Raw genomic sequence first — 20,772 nt, 5'->3', positions numbered from 1 at the left:
ATAAAACACTAAAATCAAGCAACATAGTCGGAAAACCTTCACTGGTATGGATTGGATATGTAGTGTATATCCATGGTCACGAACCCTGGAGAGCTACGGGGTTTCGTTCCAACCCAGCACTAACGCACTTGGTCTTGATGATTAGTTGATTAGTTGAACCAGGTGTGTTAGTGCTGCGCTGGAACAGAAACCTGCACACCCTCTATGGGTTAACCACCCAATCCATATGTATAAAGCAACTATTTAAGTGTGTGTACTAGGCACTGAGTGACATACAGTAATTTTCAAGCATCATACTTACAGACTCGAATGTGCAACAAAGACCAATAGAAATAAACACAAAGTAAGATGGCTCACAACAGGCGCTGGTAGGTCTGTTCCTGGTAGGCCTGGTTGGTCACGTAAGGGAGGTAGACCCTTCGCAGGGCGGGACAGTGGGCCAGGACGATGTCGCATACGTCAAAACGCAAGATGTCCTCCTCCAACCTGTGTTCCAGGTCCTGCAGGACCCTAGACCGAGAGGAAGAGAGAGCGAGAGGAAGAGAGGGAGAAACAAAGAAAGTGAAGAATTCAGAGCAAAAAGAGTGAGCGATTAAGATAGAAAGATGCTGAAAGCCAGAGAAACAGAACCCCCAAATACTGAGCGAAAAAACAAGACAGAAAAAAACAGAAATAATCTCATGATATATATTCAGGAAATGTACTCTCCCATCAGTGTCATGTTACTATACTATACCGCTCACTGACGTCCTTGACCTCGGGGAGCTTGGAGAAGAGCCACTGTCTGTCCTGGGTCCCCAGACACTCCCCCAGCTCCTGGGACAGCATAAAGTGGTCCACCGCGATGGCCAGGCTCCGGATGTACGACGCCTCAGATGTCACTAGCTCAAACTTGGCCTGTGACGAGGAGACATTATGGGCCTTTCGGAAGCAATAGGAGCACCTCTCACTCACAATTAAAATCAAGGTGTTTATTTATATAAAAAAATATCATGAGACATTATGGGGAAACACATAGTTAAAATAAAATCATGAATATAATGTTATGACCACAAATGTTATGTCAAAATATGTTAACCCATAAAAAATGTAATCCATCACATAGATGAAACAAATCAACTTAGCTGGCTAATTGGACATGCTAAAAGCCTGTAGGGTTGCCATAGAGATGTATAGAGGGTGCACTTTCCACAAAAGTCATGCCCATGCATCTCTGAGTGCTGCCTAAATCCCAATGTGGCTTGATGTCATCCTCATGCTCTCACCTCCTGTAGTTTGCGCTCCTCGTTGCTGAAGTTGTCCAGCTGATCGCTGGTCTGGACATCAGGGATGTCCTGCCACAGGGAGAAGGCGGAGCCTCGTGACGAGCAAAAGGAGCTAGACGGAGACAGATTGGACGGAGATGGGGCCTTCTCCCCAGCCCCTTCTACCCCTAGCCTCTCCTCCTCAGCACCTGGCTCCTCCCCCTGCTGCCTCTGGATTTCTCGGTTGATTGCAACATCACTGTACTCCTGGTACAGAATTGCTGAGGAGAGTGAGAGAGAGCAAGAGCAAGAGAGAAAGAAAGAGAGAGAGAGAGAGAGAGAGCGAGAGAGAGAGAGAAAGAGAGAGAGAGAGAGAGAGAGAAAGAAAGAAAGAGCGCAAGAGAGAGAGAGAAGTAAGAAGAGTATACAGGGTAGATTGAGAATAAAAATCATTATTGAAGAAAGTTTTTTTTAAATACTTTCAGATGTTATGTTGTTATGTAGCATGTAGTTGAACGAGCGTGAAACAATTGCTATGCCATATAAATACCACTGACACTGGAGGTGGAGAACGGAGGTGGAATTAACCAAATTATTGACACAGGAGGAAAGTAAGACTCACAGCTGGGGAGAAACCGTGACAGACGATTGGAGCTGCTGACTGTGGGAGGAGTAAACCAATCCTCCTCGATGGATTTCTTCCTTATACTGTGGGAAGGGTTGTAGTTATACTCATTATAGCAGTGTTATTTACAGCAGACATCTTTACGACCCACTTCCAGCAAAGACGTATAGTTGAAATGTGACTTTGTGAGTTTAATCTTGATAATATATACCCATTTTAGCTGTTAAAACACACTTTTTGATTGCGAATCCAGTGCTCCGTCGATGTTGTTGCGTGTTATTGTCAGCAGTAGGTAGTGGCAGTACAGGTCCTACAGGACTGTGGGGGGCGCTGTGACTGGAACCACCTGAGCCACGGTGCCTGGAAGTGGCCTTATCTGGGGAAGAAGAAGGTAGATGAGGTAGAGGTCTTCATAAGTCCAACAGACCCAAAATTCTGAGATCCGACCCAGGACACGAGCAGGCCCGGGTCTTAAATTCTGACTTTTGTCTTGGATCTGGGTAGGTCTGATATAATTGCCATGGGTCTCGGGCATGTGCAATTAAAATTGATTTACCGACTGGACCAATTTCAACCTGTCCTCTGTTAATTTACTGTTTGTGTGATGAGAACTGCACAAGCTTGTTATCTGTGTCAGACAATTGCAACTCAATAAAACATATAGCTTATGTCCAGCTGAAACTGGTTCCAGCTGCTCACCTCACGTGCGACCTGCTGCTTAGGGGAGAGAAAGAGAGAGAGAGAGAGAGAGAGAGAGAGAGAGAGAGAGAGAGAGAGAGAGAGAGAGAGAGAGGTAGTAAACAAAGCATTGGGCGAGGCTACTGTTGATTGCAAGGATGGATTCTCTTTCAATGAAGTAAAACGAAAGTTAGAGGACAAAGAGTATAGTGGAGGCCTCCCGGGTGGCGCAGTGGTTAAGGGTGCTGTACTGCAGCGCCAGCTGTGCCATCAGAGACTCTGGGTTAGAGACTCTTGGCCTAGTGTCGTCCGCGTTAGGGAGGGCTTGGCCGGTAGGGATGTCCTTGTCTCATCGCACACCAGCGACTCCTGTGGCGGGCCGGGCGCAGTGCGTGCTAACCAAGGTTGCCAGGTGCACAGTGTTTCCTCCGACACATTGGTACGGCTGGCTTCCGGGTTGGATGCACGCTGTGTTAAAAAGCAGTGCGGCTTGGTTGGGTTGTGTATCGGAGGACGCATGACTTTCAACCTTCGTCTCTCCCGAGCCTGTACGGGAGTTGTAGCGATGAGACAAGATAGCAGCTACTAAAGCAGGTGGATACGACGAAATTGGGGTGAAAAAGGGGTAAAAACAAACAAAAAAACAATAACAAAGAGTATAGTGAAGAAGAGAAGCCGACGAGGGGAATGTCCTCGGGGACAAGTTTTAATATTGTAGTTGACAAAGATGAGAAGAACGTTCGCACGGCCAAATGGACTGTCTGCAACTTGCTCTTTAGGTTTGATGCAATTTTCTACCTTTCATTTATTTATTTAGTATTTATTATCAATTGTTTAGTCATTAATAATAATTATTATTATTATTATTATAGGCCTGTTGTAAAATAAATAGCATTAGCCTATTACTGTCATTTGTTGGGTAAGCCTAAGGTAGGCAATCACATTTGTTGGGTAAGCCTAAGGTAGGCAATCACATTTGTTGGTGTAACGGTTTTCTTGATGCGAAGGCGAGTCGGACCAAAATGCAGCGTGTAGATTGCGATCCATGTTTTAATGAACAAATGTAAAACACGAATCAATACAAATACTACAAAATAAAGAACGTAACGAACGTAACGAAAACCTAAACAGCCTATCTGGTGAAAACACATAGACAGGAACAATCACCCACCAACACACAGTGAAACCCAGGCTACCTAAATATGGTTCCCAATCAGAGACAATGACGAACACCTGCCTCTGACTGAGAACCATATCAGGCTGAACATAGAAATAGACAAACAAGACATGAAACATAGAATGCCCACTCAGATCACACCCTGACCAATCAAAACATAGAAAATACAAAGTAAACTATGGTCAGGGCGTGACAGTACCCCCCCCCAAGGTGCGGACTCCGGCCGCAAAACCTGAACCTATAGGGGAGGGTCTGGGTGGGCATCTGTCCGCGGTGGCGGCTCTGGCGCTGGACGTGGACCCCACTCCATGACAGTTTTAATCCCCCTCCTAAACGTCCCTAAATAGGTTACCCACCACAATGATAACATGGGACAGAGGGACAGCTCGGGACAGAGGTAACTCGGGACAGATGGGTAGCTCAGCACTGAGAGGAAGCTCAGCACTGAGAAGAAGCTCAGCACTGAGAGGAAGCCCAGGCAGGTAGTACAAACTACCAGAACCTGGCTGGCTGGCGGTTTCAGCAGATCCTGGTCGACTAGCAGATCTGGGAGAATCTGGTCGACTGGCGGATCTGAGAGAGTCTGGTCGACTGGCGGATCTGGGAGAGTCTGGTCGACTGGCGGATCTGGGAGAGTCTGGTCGACTGGCGGATCTGGGAGAGTCTGGTCGACTGGCGGATCTGGGAGAGTCTGGTCGACTGGCGGATCTGGGAGAGTCTGGTCGACTGGCGGATCTGGGAGAGTCTGGTCGACTGGCGGATCTGGGAGAGTCTGGTCGACTGGCGGATCTGGGAGAGTCTGGTCGACTGGCGGATCTGGGAGAGTCTGGTCGACTGGCGGATCTGGGAGAGTCTGGTCGACTGGCGGATCTGGGAGAGTCTGGTCGACTGGCGGATCTGGGAGAGTCTGGTCGACTGGCGGATCTGGGAGTCTGGTCGAGAGTCTGGTCGACTGGCGGATCTGGGAGAGTCTGGTCGACTGGCGGATCTGGAAGAGTCTGGTCGACTGGCGGATCTGGAAGAGTCTGGTCGACTGGCAGATCTGGAAGAGTCTGGACGACTGGCAGATCTGGAAGAGTCTGGTCGACTGGCAGATCTGGAAGAGTCTGGACGACTGGCAGATCTGGAAGAGTCTGGTCGACTGGCAGATCTGGAAGAGTCTGGACGACTGGCAGATCTGGAAGAGTCTGGTCGACTGGCAGATCTGGAAGAGTCTGGTCGACTGGCAGATCTGGAAGAGTCTGGTCGACTGGCAGATCTGGAAGAGTCTGGTCGACTGGCAGATCTGGAAGAGTCTGGTCGACTGGCAGATCTGGAAGAGTCTGGTCGACTGACAGCTCTGGCTGCTCCGTGCTGACTGGCTGCTCCATGCTGACTGGCAGCTCTGGCTGCTCCATGCTGACTGGCTGCTCCATGCTGACTGGCAGCTCTGGCTGCTCCATGCTGACTGGCTGCTCCATGCTGACTGGCAGCTCTGGCTGCTCCATGCTGACTGGCTGCTCTGGCTGCTCCATGCTGACTGGCTGCTCTGGCTGCTCCATGCTGACTGGCTGCTCCATGCTGACTGGCTGCTCCATGCTGACTGGCGGCCCTGGCTGCTCCATGCTGACTGGCGGCCCTGGCTGCTCCATGCTGACTGGCGGCCCTGGCTGCTCCATGCTGACTGGCGGCCCTGGCTGCTCCATGCTGACTGGCGGCCCTGGCTGCTCCATGCTGACTGGCGGCCCTGGCTGCTCCATGCTAACTGGCAGCTCCTTGCAGACTGGCAGCTCCTTGCAGACTGGCAGCTCTATGCTAACTGGCAGCTCTATGCAGACTGGCAGCTCTATGCTAACTGGCAGCTCTATGCTAACTGGCAGCTCTATGCTAACTGGCAGCTCTATGCTAACTGGCAGCTCTATGCTAACTGGCAGTTCTGAACAGGCGGGAGACTCCGGCAGCGCTGTAGAGACGGAAAGCTCTGACAGCGCTAAACAGGCGGGAGACTCCGACAGCGCTGGAGAGGAGGAGGGCTCCGACAGCGCTGGACAGGCGAGGCGCACTGTAGGCCTGATGCGTGGTGCTGGCACTGGTGGTACTGGGCCGAGGACACGCACAGGAAGCCTGGTGCGGGGAGCTGCTACCGGAGGGCTGGGGTGTGGAGGTGGTACTGGAAAAACCGGACCGTGCAGGCGCACTGGAGCTCTTGAGCACCGAGCCTGCCCAACCTTACCTGGTTGAATGCTCACGGTCGCCCTGCCAGTGCGGAGAGGTGGAATAGCCCGCACTGGGCTATGTAGGCGAACCGGAGACACCGAGCGCAAGGCTGGTGCCATGTAAGCCGGCCCAAGGAGACGCACTGGGGACCAGCTGCGTAGAGCCGGCTTCATGGCATTAGGCTCGACGCTCAATCTAGCCCGGCAGACACGCGGAGCTGGAATATACCGCACCGGGCTATGCACCCGCACTGGAGACACCGTGCGCACCACTGCATAACACGGTGCCTGTCCGGTCTCTCTAGCCCCCCGGTAAGCACAGGGAGTTTGCGCAGGTCTCCTACCTGGCGTAGCCATACTCCCTGTTAGCCCCCCCCCAAGAAATTTTTGGGGCTGCCTCTCGGGCTTCCTTGCCAGCCGTGTTCCCTCATATCGCCGGCTCCTCTCTCCGGCTGCCTCAGCTCTCCTAAGTGCCTCCACCTGTTCCCATGGGAGGCGATCTCTTCCAGCCAGTATCTCCTCCCAAGTGTAACAGCCCTTGCCATCCAAAACGTCCTCCCATGTCCATTCCTCTTTACGCTGCTGTTGCTGCCTGTTGACACGCTGCTTGGTCCGTTGGTGGTGGGTGATTCTGTAACGGTTTTCTTGATGCGAAGGCGAGTCGGACCAAAATGCAGCGTGTAGATTGCGATCCATGTTTTAATGAACAAATGTAAAACACGAATCAATACAAATACTACAAAATAAAGAACGTAACGAACGTAACGAAAACCTAAACAGCCTATCTGGTGAAAACACATAGACAGGAACAATCACCCACCAACACACAGTGAAACCCAGGCTACCTAAATATGGTTCCCAATCAGAGACAATGACGAACACCTGCCTCTGACTGAGAACCATATCAGGCTGAACATAGAAATAGACAAACAAGACATGAAACATAGAATGCCCACTCAGATCACACCCTGACCAATCAAAACATAGAAAATACAAAGTAAACTATGGTCAGGGCGTGACAGTTGGGTAAGCCTAAGGTAGGCAATCACCTTTGTTGGGTAAGCCTAAGGTAGGCAATCACCTTTGTTGGGTAAGCCTAAGGTAGGCAATCACCTTTGTTGGGTAAGCCTAAGGTAGGCAATCACCTTTGTTGGGTAAGCCTAAGGTAGGCAATCACCTTTGTTGGGTAAGCCTAAGGTAGGCAATCACCTTTGTTGGGTAAGCCTAAGGTAGGCAATCACCTTTGTTGTTAATAGCTGCAAAATAAGCCTGTTCAAAACTTTTTAAAAGATTTCATTCTGTTTTGCCATTTTTGTTGTAACGTTGTGTTTGTTGCAATATAATAGAATTACCTGTAGGCCCACTATGCTACTCGCACTCAAACCATGAATAGGAATAACCATAGAAGGCAAGATGTAAACAATGACTTGACTTACTTTTAATCTTACCCTAATAAAGTTAAGCAATTTTTGTGAAAGTTTGGTGTGGTGTGGCTATTATTAGGTTTAGAATAGGTTTAGCTACTGCAGGCCTGTGAAGGCAGTGCGCGTCGGCACTACAACTGACTCCGACAGTGGAACTTGAGGTGAGGAATAATGTTTTAGGTCTACAAGAGTTACTCCTTTAATCAAAAAATATAATGCTTATCTTTATAAAAAATACTCTGCTAGAAAATGTACGAATTAGCCTCTTTCTGTACGCCTATATCTGTATAGCAGTAGTAGCTTATCTGACAAGTATAAAGAAATCCATGTCGATGTAGAGAACATGATGCCGGCATATCTCTATCTTTGTCTTGGTCTCTACAGCGCTAGGCCTAATGTTGTCTCCCTTAATATTTTTTTTATATGAATATCATACAGTTGATGCCCAGACCTATGCATTTAGTGCTCAAATCTCTGACAGCTAAACCATGTGGTACACAATTATTGTTATGAATATCATACAGTTGATGCCCAGACCTATGCATTTAGTGCTCAAATCTCTGACAGCTAAACCATGTGGTACACAATTATTGTTTTAGGAAATTAAAAACCAATAAAACAATAGACTATATGTTTTGAATATGCTACACATTGAAAAACAACAATAGTTTTTTTGTAAGTTGTTATTGGCAGTTTTTAAAGACACGTAACTGTGGATCATTTGGCCAATATAGATTGTTTATTGATGGCACTGGCAGTGCACAGTTGGAGGTTTCTTTCTCTCTCTACTCTCGAATCTGAACGGGTCTCTCGGATCTGAACCCGCATGGGTCTGTTTGGGTCTGTTTTCCAAGGTCCTTTTTGGGTCTGACTGTCCGAGGGTCCATTTGGAGCGGTCTTGTTTAATTTCTTCAAATTAATTTATGCATATCGGGTCAGGTGGACCCATGAAGACCTCTAGATGGAGGTGGAGGAAACTAGCAGACACACAACCACCACAGAATGTTGCCTCAAATTGCAAAATGATTTATTAGCATTCTTGGCTAATGCGGGACACTTACAGTCAGAGCTGGGGCTGAGGTTGCTGGAGGTCTGCCTGTCACGGGAAGCCACGCGAGCCGACAGCGACTTGCCTAGCTTTAGCGTGAACGAGTTCTTCCTCTGGGACAGCTGCAGCCGTGAGATCAGCTCAGAGGCAGAGAAGCGCCGCCGCTCGTGTTCCGCCATACGAGAGCAGGCTAAAGCGCTCCCCCCGGTGGCCGAGGAATTCTCTACAGCCCCAGAGTTCAAGACAGAGGAGTCCTCTGACGACTGATGTGGCTCTGAGGACAGAGGTGGAATCTTTGGAGGGTTGGGGTTTTGGGGGTCTACGGCACCCCCTGTTGATGAGGGACTCGCGGCGTCTTCAGGGTCTCCCCTGAGGTCCTCTTCCAGAAAGAAGTCAAAGGGTCCTGGGAAAAGGTAGTCACCGTCCAGAATGGGGCTGGCCAGAGACTCGTCACTCAGGCTGTCTGGTGAGTACACCCGCACCTTACGCCCTGGGACACAACACAAACAAGACTCAGGTGAAAATTCCTCCCCCCGAATTACAGTCCAGTCATATTGAATATGGACATGTGCAAAATATTTCTGAAGTAAGTGTGATTTTTAAGTCCTACAGATAAAAATAGGTGAAGGGGGATAAAACATTCTCATGATGAGGACTAACAGAGAGTTGAAGATGTGAAATGGATAGATACTGTACATACGGATGGACTTTTCCCTGAGGGAGCTCTGTGATGATCTCCTCTGGGGTCGACAGGTATCTGGGCTCTGCAGCCACGGAAGCTCAGGAGAGGATGGAGAGCCAGGTGGCTGAGAGTCCCAGGAGTCTGTGTCTCTGTACAGGGAGGACAGAGGGAGGGACAGGGGCAGGCTGAGGGCTGCATGGAGGGGAAGAAACACAGATGACACCGTCATGGGTCTCTCATACTGCTCCTGCACTGGAGGGTTGGTCCTGATATCTTCCTGGATAACCAGCTCAACCTCGCCCCCTAGCGTCGGAGAGTCTAAACTCAGGTCCGTATTAGAATCAGTGTAATAATCACTTCTCCCACTGCCAATTTGTGCTTCACTTGTGTGTTTAGGATGATTCAGAGACAACGGGCTGAAGCGTTGAGTGTCTGCAGTTGGGGAGCCCCAGCCTTTGACGCTGGGTGTCACAGGCGGCTGCAGCTCGATGAAGGTCAGAGTCTCCTGCTGACACACAGCGATGTGCTTGTGGTGGCACTGCCGGAGGAGAGGCATGTCGTCCGGGGCCTCGCTCAAAGCCTGGGACTCACCTGAGACCGGGATCCACATAATGGGGCTCTTTCCTCGGAAACGGAAGGCGTGTAGATGAGGCTGGAAGTCAGGGAGAGGGAAGAATCCATACCCAGGAAGCATGACTGAGAGAACACATGAGAGCTGCAGAAGAAAGGAGAAAACGTTTTTGCCAACATAATATCCTCTTGCCATATCTGGTAAAACAGCACTGACTGTAGGCTATATTGTATTAACTTATCTCTGTTAAACACTTCATAATTTGGTCTCGTTCCTGCTTCCCTCTATAGAAGGCATGAAATGCAGTTGAGCAGGTCGAGAACCTCAAGTTCCTCAGTGTACAAATCTTTAAAGACTTAAAATGGTCCACTCACATGGGCACAGTCCTGAAGAAGGCGCAACAGCGGCTCTTCCCCCTAAGAAAGTTGAAAAGGTTTGGCATGGGCCCTCAAATCCTCGAAAAACTCTACAGCTGCACCATTGAGAGCATCTTAACTGTCTGCATCACTGCTTGGTATGGAAACAGCACTCCCCTCGATTGCATGGCGCTACAGAGGGAGGAGCGGACAGCCCAGTACATCACTGGGGCCAAGCTCCCTGCCATCAAGGACCTCTACGTCAGGCAGTGTCTAAAGGTAGGCCCAGAAAATTGTTAAAGACTCCAGCCAACCAAGCAATAGACTGTTCTCTCTGGTTCCACACGGCAAGCGGTACCGTTGCATCAGGTCTGACACCAACAGGCTCCTGAACAGCTTATATCCACAAGCCATAAGACTGCTAAATAGCTAACAGAATGGCTACACGGACTATCTGAGTTGACCCTTGCACCGAGAGGACTTTTCTGCACACTCACAGGACTCTACACACTCACCCACACTGACACTTCAACACACACATAAAATGCACACACATTTATACTGACTTTACTCACACACACACACACACACACACACACACACACACACACTCATCATTTACGCTGCTGCTACTCTGTTTATCATATATCCTGAAGTCTAGTCACCGTACCCCTACACATACAGTGCATTCGAAAAGTATTCAGACCCCTTTACTTTTTCCACACTTTGTTACATCACAGCCATATTCTAAAATTGATTAAATAAATGTTTTCCCTCATGAATCTACTACACACAATACCCCATAATGACAAAGCAAAAACAGTTTTTTAGAAATTTTTGCACATTTATAAAAAATAAAAAACTGAAATATAACATTTACATAAGTATTCAGACCCTTTACTCAGTGCTTTGTTGAAGCACTTTTGGCTGCGATTACAGCATCAATTCTTCTTGGGTATGACGCTAGAAGCTTGGCACTCCCGTATTTGGGAGTTTCTCCCATTCTTCTCTGCAGATCCTCTCAAGCTCTGTCAGGTTGGATGGAAAGCGTCACTGTACAGCTATTTTCAGGTCTCTCCAGAGATGTTAGATCGGCTTCAAGTCCGGGCTCTGGCTGGGCCATTCAAGGACATTCAGGGACTTGTCCCGAAGCCATTGCTTACAGTTTGTGTATGCCAAAACAGGCCCCCTCCACTCATAATTGTCCAGGTTTTGTAATGTATACTGTTCACAAATTGTATGTTTCCTGTGATATTTTCAGTTTGTTCTACCTCTTACTCACTATGTAACAATCTCTTGTGGACAGTGTGAAAGATATACTCGTTAAGGAAGAAGTCTGTTCATTGGAGCACAATGGTCTGGCCCTGTGCGACTGCTGAGCCATGTCTTCCTGCTTTAATTAAAGACTGCTCCACATACAGCTCTCAGCCCCCTGTATTTATTCTCCACACACACACACCTCCTTCATCTACAGATGGCATGGCCAGTGCCACAACAGACACACATTCAGAACCCTTCAACAGACGGCCAAACCAAGTGAGACAGTATCCTCAGCCCCTGTGACCTTTCACCCTTTCACTTGAGAATATAGACCCATCTTTCTCTCACGGTGTTTAACCTTTAACCTGGATGTTATGATCAGTGGTCAAGAGATTCAGAGAGAGAGAGAGAGAGAGAGAGGAGAGAGAGAGAGAGAGGGGAGGGAGAAAGAGAGTCACAGTCTGGGCCGTTGGCCCACAAATGATTCACCCACTGACTCATGAATAAGAGTACTGAACTTCACGCTAGTGTTACTAACTATAAGGAAATTATGAACAGTGAGGGATGTTCTTGGAATGTATACGAGTTTTCAAACCCAGACATCCAGTGAGTGAGTATGATTACCATTTATACTAGTGACTTGGGGTAGTGGAGTATTGAATTTAATCCATTTGAAACTACTTCCAGACCTTCATAATGATTGAAAGTTTCTCACAACAGACCTTCATAATTCTGTGATAGTTTCTCACAACAGACCTTCATAATGATTGAAAGTTTCTCACCACAGACCTTCGTAATGCTGTGATAGTTTCTCACAACAGACCTTCGTAATGCTGTGATAGTTTCTCACAACAGACCTTCATAATGCTGTGATAGTTTCTCACAACAGACCTTCATAATGCTGTGATAGTTTCTCACAACATACCTTCATAATGCTGTGATAGTTTCTCACAACAGACCTTCATAATGCTGTGATAGTTTCTCACAACAGACCTGCATAATTCTGTGATAGTTTCTCACAACAGACCATAATGCTGTGATAGTTTCTCACAACAGACCTTCATAATGCTGTGATAGTTTCTCACAACAGACCTTCATAATGCTATGGTAGTTTCTCACCACATACTTGATTGATATACTCAGATAGACAAAGAAAAAAGAGGCAGCCTTCTAAGTAAAAGAACATCCTCCTAGCCATCGGTCTCTTCCTACTGCACCCCTCCTCACAGCACAGGTAACTCTCTTTACTCTCTCTCTAACACCACTCAGGTAACAGGCACAGGCTCCCAGTTAAAGAGAGACACACACGGACGCACACCTGCTGCACAAACAGCTCCTTCTCCTTTCACATAACCACACCCACTCGTGAGTGCACAGATAGGCAAGTTGCAGCCCTCTCTGCCTCGTACGCACGCACACACTCACAAACGCACACACGAATGCAGACACAATCGGTTGCCTGTTCCCTGCTTTAGACAAAGGCCTTCTTTATCCTTATGGCTCGGGGTAGGTTGCCTGGTACACAAGATATCTAAGAGGGTGTGGGAACTGTTTGTGATCCTTCCACACTAGAGGAGTCAATTACTCTCACAGTAAATGAATGCATCTTGAATATACTGTATACAGTGCACTCCATAATTATTGGGACAGTGAAGCATTTTTTCTTCTTTTGGCTCTATACTTTAAATGTTGGACGAGGTTAAAGTCCCAATTGTCAGATTTAATCTGAGGGTTATTTCATCCATATCGGGTGAACAGTTTAGAAGTTACAGCACTTTTTGTACATAGTCCCCTCATTTTAGGGGACCAAAAGTATTGGGACAAATTCACCCTGTATATGCACAGTGCATTGGGAAAGTATTCAGACCCCTTGACCTTTTTCCACATTATGTTACGTTACAGCCTCATTCTAAAATGGATGAAATTATATTTTCCCTCATCAATCTACACACAGTATACCATAATGACAAAGCAAAAAACTGGTTATTAAACATTATTAAACATTAACCTATTTTCAGGTCTCTCCAGAGATGTTCGATCGGATTCAAGTCTGGGCTCTGGCTGGTCCACTCAAGGACATTCAGAGACTTGTCCCGAAGCCACTCCTGCATTGTCTTGCCTGAGTGCTTAGGGTCGTTGTCGGAAGGTGAACCTTCGCCCCAGTCTGAGGTCCTGAGTGCTCTGGAGCAGGTGTTCATCAAGGATCTCTCTGTACTTTGCTCTGTTCATCTTTCCCTCGATCCTGACTAATCTCCCAGTCCGTGCCGCTGAAAAACATCCCCACAGCATGATGATGCCACCACCATCCCTTACCGTAGGGATGGTGCCAGGTTTCCTCCAGACATGACGCCTGGCATTCAGGCCAAATAGTTCAATCTTGGTTTCATCAGACCAGAAAATCTTGATCCTCATGGTCTGAGAGTCCTTTAGGTGCCTTTTGGCAAACTCCAAGGCTGTCACGTGCATGTTACTGAGGAGTGTCTTCCGTCTGGCCACTCTACCATAAAGGCCTGATTGGTGGAGTGCTGCAGAGATGGTTGTCCTTCTGCAAGGTTCTCCCATCTCCGCAGAGGAACTCTGGAGCTCTGTCAGAGTAACCATCGGTTTCTTGGTCACCTCCCCTGACCAAGGCCCTTCTCCCCCGATTGCTTAGTTTGGCCGGGCGGCCAGCTATAAGAGTCTTGGTGGTTCCAAACTTCTTCCATTTAAGAATGATGGAGGCCACTGTGTTCTTGGGGACCTTCAATGCTGCAGACCCTTCCCCAGATCTGTGCCTCGACACAATGCTGTCTCGGACCTCTAGGGACAATTCCTTCGACCTCATGGCTTGGTCTTTGCTCTGACATGCACTGTCAACTGTGGGACCTTATATAGACAGGTGTGTGCCTTTCCAAATCAATACATTCAATACATTTAATTTACCACAGGTGGACTCCAGTTAAGTTTAAGAAACATCTCAAGGATGATCAATGGAAACAGATGCACCTGAGCTCAATTTTGAGTCTCATAGCAAAGGGTCTAAATACTTAGGTAAATAAGGTATTTCTGTTCATGTTTAATACATTTGCAAACATTCCTCAAAACCTCATTTTCGCTTTGTCATAATGGGGTATTGTGTGCAGATTGATGAGAACAAATAATAATTTAATATATTTTAGAATAAAGCCTTAACTAACAAAGTATGGAAAACGTCAAGGGGTCTGAAAACTTTCCGAACGCACTGTATTTTAAAGTAGTAAAAACAAAGTATTTGGTCCCATAACACACAATGACTACATCAAGCTTGTGTCTCTACAAATTTGTTGGATTAATTTGCTGTTTGTTTTGGTTGTGTTTCAGATTATTTTGTGCCCAATTGAAATGAACGGTAAATAATGTATTGTGTCATTCTGGAGTCACTTTTATTGTAAAAAAAATAACATAATATATTTCGAAACAATTCTACATATAAGTGGATATTACCATGATTACGGATAATCCTGAATGAATCATGAATAATGATGAGTGATAAAGTTACAGACACACAAATATCATCCATCCCCAAAAAAGCTAACCTCCCCTTTTTTTGCAAGGGTGAGATTGCCTGGGGAAGTAACAAAAGGGAGGGACATATATAGGGAAGGTAATCAGGGAGGTGATGGAGTCCAGGTGAGTCTGATGACGCTCAGGTGCACGTAACGATGGTGACATGTCTTAGGGGATATGATATTTGTGTCTATAATTTTCTCACTAATTTGTAGTGTCACAAGCTTGATGTAGTCATTGTGTGCTATGAATATGGGACCAAATACTTAACCTTTTAATAAGTGAATTTGTCCCAATACTTTTGGTTCTCTAAAATGGGGGGGGACTACGTAAAATTTCTAAACGGTTCACCCAATGTGGATGTGTAAAGATGTGCGCTGAGAGTCAGGAAGCAAGTTCAGGGAGTGAGTGTTTTTAATAAAAAAATGCAACATAAAACAAAACAAGAACAATGCACAGACTTAACACTGGAACCGAAACAGAAACAACATTGCCTGGGGAAGGAACAAAAGGGAGGGACATATATAGGGAAGGTAATCAGGGAGGTGATGGAGTCCAGGTGAGTCTGATGACGCTCAGGTGCACGTAACGATGGTGACAGATACGCACCATAATGAGCAGCCTGATGACCTTGAGGCCGGAGAGGGAGCACACATGACAGGATGAAAATACCCTCAAATTAAGCGGACAGTCTGCCCTTTAACCTCATAGTCATTATTTGATATTGTTACAGGCATCGTAAGAAGCGGACCAAAGTGTAGTGTGGTGAGCGTACATATTCCTTTTTATTAGAATGGCACCAACAAAAACAAGCCGACCGTGAAGCTTAACAGGGCTATGATGCCTCTAACAAAGTTAACTACCCACACTGAAAGGAGGGAAAAAGGGCTACCTAAGTATGATTCCCAATCAGAGACAACTATAGACAGCTGTCCCTGATTGAAAACCATACCCGGTTTTCAATCAGAAATAAAGAAACATAGAAAAGAAAACATAGAATGCCCACCCCACATCACACCCTGACCTAACCAAATAGAGAAATAAAACGGTCAGGGCGTGACAGATATCAAATCGAACTTTGAGTATTGAGCCAAAAGAAGAAAAAATGCCTCACTGGCCCAATAATTAGGGCACTGTACATGTCAGGTGGGGAAAATGTTATTACCAAAGCAGTGTGGGATAGTATAAGAGATACAAGTTGGCTGACACACACTCAGTTAGTTAGTATGGTCATACACACATGTACAATAAGACAGTATCCAGTCTGAGTCTATAACCTGTTCATATCCAGTCTACAACTGTGTTGTGCCCCAAAGCCTTAGGGTGTCGCTACTATCATGCAGCAAAACATGTAACACCTTGCAAACCTGCCATGTCTGCCCATTCCATCTAGGCACCGCATCTACTGATAACTGCCAACAAGGTAATCTCCATAAATACATCCGAGTAAGTTACGTATTTCATGCACTCATTACATTTCTAATGAAGTTACATTTTCATTCATTCATTTCAAAAGTTTATAATTTGATTTTGTTTATAAGGTGTTATTTGGGAGTGTTATGAACTTTGGTGTAGGTGTTTCTGTGTCATTTTAGTAAGCCATTGTAAGACAGAATGCCTACATCGTTAATTAGCAGTACACTAGCATCTCTTTTGAATATGATAAAGAACAATGTAATTTGTGGCATAATCCCGTATCAGACTCATATATCATGGATATGACCATAAATTCAGGAAACAGCAGAGGGAGTTTCCCCCAACCACATCGACGGGACAGTAGAGGAGAAGGTGGAAAGTTTTAAGTTCCTCATCACTGACAAACTGAAATGGTCCACCCACACAGACTGTGTGGTGAAGAAGTCGTAAGAGTGCCTCTTCAATTTCAGAAGGCTGAAGAAATTTGTCTTGTCACCTAAAACCCTCACAAACCTTTACAGATGTACAATTGAGAGCATCCTGTCGGGCTGTATCACCGCCTGCAACTGCACCGCCCACAACCGCAGGGATCTCCAGAGGGTAATGCGGTCTGCACAACGCGTCCCTGGGGGCAAACTACCTGCCCTCCAGGACACCTACAGCACCCGATGTCACAGGAAGGCAAAAAGATAATCAAGGACAACAACCACCCGAGCCACTGCCTGTTCACCCCACTATCACCCAGAAGGCGAGGTCAGTACAGGTGCATCAAAGCTGGGACCGAGAGACTGAAATATCTATCTCAAGGCCATCAGACTGTTAAATAGCCATCACTAACACAGAGAGGCTGCTGCCTATATACATGGACTTGAAATCATTGGCCACTTTAATAAATGGAACACTAGTCACTTTAATAATGCCACTCTAATAATGTTTACATATCTGCATTATTCATCTCAAATGTATAAACTGTATAATATTCTATACGATTCTACTGTATCTTAAATGTGCCGCTCTGACATTGCTCGTCTATATGTTTATATATTTTTAATTCCATTCCTTTATGTGTATTGGGTGTATGTTGTAAAATTGTTAGATATTACTTGTTAAATATTACTGCATGGTCGGAACTAGAAGCACAAGCATTTCACTACTCCCGCAACAACATCTGCTAAACACGTGTATGTGACCAATAAAATATGATTTGAAATTCAATTCTGTCTCCATGTCACGTTCTGACCTTAGTTCCTTTTTTGACCTTAGTTCCTTTTTTTGACCTTAGTTCCTTTTTTATGTCTTTGTGTTAGGTTGGTCAGGGTGGGTAGTCTATGTTATTTTTATCTAGGTTGTTACATTTCTATGTGTTTGACCTAGTATGGTTCTCAATCAGAGGCAGGTGTCGTTCGTTGTCTCTGATTGAGAATCATACTTAGGTAGCCTGTTTTCCCCATTTTGGTTGTGGGTGTTTGTTTTCTGTCTCTGTGTCTGCACCAGACAGAACTGTTTCGTTGTTGTTTTTGTATTTTTCAGTGTTCTATTAAAAATAATTATGAACACGTACCACGCTGCACCTTGGTCCTCACCTTCTTCCACCTACGACGTTCGTTACACTCCATGTCTGTATCCTCAGACACTTTAAGTTAGCATGTTTTCTGTTTGGCAGGACAAACCATAAAGACAGAACATAGTGTGATCTCTATGGGATAGACATGGTAATAATGTCATCGTGGTATTCACGGCAGTTAAACAAGCACATTGTGACTGTGGTAATATGGTATGATGACTGGTGTCACTGTTGGGATTGATTAACAGCCTTACGACAGTCAACACTCTTTCAAGAGTCAGTCCTCCTCAATCTCGATCAACTTGCATAAATCTCTCTGTATCTCTTCCCAGTTTCAAAGGGAAAGTCAGGGGACAGACAGAGACCTGTCCTGAAGATGGAGTCGTGCGTCTCCTCTATGTCCCTTGTCCAGAGTTATGTGGTCTGTTATGGGATGAGTGTGTTTGAGCAGGCGGAGCAGAGTGGCCTGTCGGTGTGGTGTGACCCCGTCCTGTGTGTGTGTGAGGAGGCAGTGAAGCCGTGTCACATCGTGACATTAATCGCCCTGCAGTACATTGGGGGACTCTGCCACTATGCCATAGACATCCGATATACCCTATGTGACATCATTGGACTCTGCACTATCGGCTATGCTGGTGAGGCAGCGCCATATCATTGAAATGGCCAGACTGGGCTTTCCCATTCAAGTTAAGTACTAGTAATTATATTTCTATGGGAAAAGTAGTATCGGACTATGAAGGAGATTATCAAACCTTTCCTCCACTAGAACTGAGAGTAATGTTAGGAGATTCATTCAGGATTGGATACTGAGATGAAAATGACATCAAATGTATTTATAATGAAACCCCACCTGAAAAGCGATTGCAACACTCTGAACCACTTACTGCGACCATTCCCTCAAAATCAAAAGACTAAAGTCGTTGATGTGACTTGCTGGGTAGAAGTTTTTAAAAAGGGGTATTCTGATTTCTCCTTGTCTGCTGTGTGCACCCATATGTGAGGTTCTCTGAGGCCATGGATGGGAAAGAAAGTGCCCTTAATGTTGACACTTGGTGTGGGTCCTAAGCTTGTTCGGATCCTAGGGCAGCTACCCCTGCCCTTTTAAGACATACTGACAACCTGGCTTACCATGGCACAAAGAACTGACACACAGGGAGAACTTTGGTGGACTGACACACACCTGAGTATAGCGAGAGAGTGATTTTAGCTGTCTTTGATTAGAGGGACACAACATTAGAAAGATTTCTTGTTGAGTATATGACCTCCGACAAACACGGCAAAGAGTCGGGATCCTAGCCAACGGACAGCACAAACAACACTTTATTATTTAAAAGCCCACAAAAATGTGGAGCTTCTCGCATGTAAACAATAAGACATCTGCAGCTTTGCCTTCCCCCTCTCGGTGCACCAGCACATCCTGTCCCCTCGACAATAATATCCCCCCTGTCAAAAAGACAGATTGTGTGAGGGAGACGAGCAGCAGACACAGACTCGGCTTAGTCAGGAGGGTAAGTTTCAAACCTGCGGTTCAAATACTATTTGAAATCATTTCAAATACTTTAGCTGTGCTTGATTGAGCTTCTGTGTCACAATGAACCATCAGAAAAGTCCCAAAAGTGCAATCCCCGCCCATCTGGCACTTTAGGCAGGGTAAAGTCAAAATATTTGAACGATTTAAAAAAGTATTTGAATCCAAATCTGATGAGTTTATGAAGGAAGTCCTCTAATTAAAGGCTGATTTTTTGTCTCAATTCAGATATCAAAATATTAGCAAATGTGCTCTATTATTGCTTTGTATTGATCTGTTCATTTATCTAGGTTAGTCTCATTTAGATTACATTTATTTTGCAAGATGCTGCCTAATAGATGGGGATAAATGACTAATTACATGACATCTTCTTCTAGGAATAGCATTGAATTCGGGTGAATGCCATAATATTGAATTGTAAAAATTAGGCTAAGGATGAACTGAAAACCTCTCATCACAAAGCAAACTGAAGCCCTGAGATGTTTGAACTTTTCAACAATCCTGTGTGAGAATCCACATCATCGTAACAATGGACAGCACTGTTTCATTGACTATGGTAGATCCATAAATTTGGATGCATTTGTGAAGGCCTTAAATAACTTAAGACTTTGAAAAGACATCTTGCCCAAGTTCTGTTATTGATGTGTTATTTACATTTAGTTCAGATCCACTCAAACAGCTTTCAATCAAAGATTGCTTAATTCAGATCTGATCATGTGTCAGAACTTGTACATGTACTTTGAACATTCTGTTGATGCATCTGTGGTATTCATCCACTTCTCCCTCTTTCTCTGCTCCAGTTTCGATCCAAGACAGCATTTTTTGTCTTTCTCTCTCCTTTATTATCTGGACAGGTATGGACAAGTCAACTGAGGGCTGCTTGTTTTGAAACATGATTGGGGTTGGTAGAGAAACCACCTCAAAGTTGAATAGGCTGGCAGGTAGCCTAGCAGTTAAGAGTGTTGAGCCAGTAACTGGAAGTTTGCTGGTTCTAATCCCCAACCTGACTTGGTTAAAAATCTGTCTATGTGCCCTTGAGCAAGGCACTTAACCCTAATTCCTCTGGATAAGAGCATCTGCTAAATTACTAAAATATACGCAGTAATATTTGTTTTGCGTGTAGGGGGAAGATACAAACTATTAAAAAACAAAGGATGAAAGAGCACAGCCTCAGGAGGTGAAATGGAGTCAGGCTAAAATGCTAACATTTGAACATTTCAAAGGACAAACTCCATAGTTCTCTTTCAAGTTGGCAAGTAAATGACAGACACTGTACCTTGCAGCCATATCTGGGGTTCATTTTTGAACAGAATACTAACATGTACAACTGTAGGGATTAACTCATGAAGAACACTGCACAACTGTCTTTGATTGAAGAACTGTTTAACTTTATTGTAGGACAGAAATGTATTATTGTGCATGAGTGCATATGTGCATGTGTGAAACCCTCCCTATATCAATTTAGATTATGTGAGGCCA

The 20,772-nt window shown here is 45.6% G+C and overlaps 1 protein-coding gene across 3 annotated transcripts in view; it reads right to left on the bottom strand.

The window, feature by feature from the left end:
* Nucleotides 1–20,772, bottom strand: part of LOC139416585 (anoctamin 11) — a 68,535-nt gene that overhangs the window by 5,837 nt on the left and 41,926 nt on the right. For 2 of the 3 annotated variants that reach the window (XM_071165423.1, XM_071165422.1), the window contains exons 2-8: nt 9,092–9,788; nt 8,405–8,881; nt 2,104–2,245; nt 1,867–1,952; nt 1,266–1,525; nt 737–897; nt 358–510 (exon numbers count right to left, since the gene is read on the bottom strand). In XM_071165423.1, the coding sequence (XP_071021524.1) occupies nt 358–510; nt 737–897; nt 1,266–1,525; nt 1,867–1,952; nt 2,104–2,245; nt 8,405–8,881; nt 9,092–9,767 (1,955 nt within the window). In that variant the 5' untranslated portion in view covers nt 9,768–9,788. The remainder of the gene's footprint in view (nt 1–357; nt 511–736; nt 898–1,265; nt 1,526–1,866; nt 1,953–2,103; nt 2,246–8,404; nt 8,882–9,091; nt 9,789–20,772) is intronic. The other variant, XM_071165424.1, reaches the window with a different exon arrangement.

This window comes from Oncorhynchus clarkii, chromosome 9 (assembly GCF_045791955.1).
Source record: "Oncorhynchus clarkii lewisi isolate Uvic-CL-2024 chromosome 9, UVic_Ocla_1.0, whole genome shotgun sequence".
Taxonomy (NCBI): Eukaryota; Metazoa; Chordata; class Actinopteri; order Salmoniformes; family Salmonidae; genus Oncorhynchus; species Oncorhynchus clarkii.
This window is presented reverse-complemented; position numbering and strand designations above follow the sequence as displayed.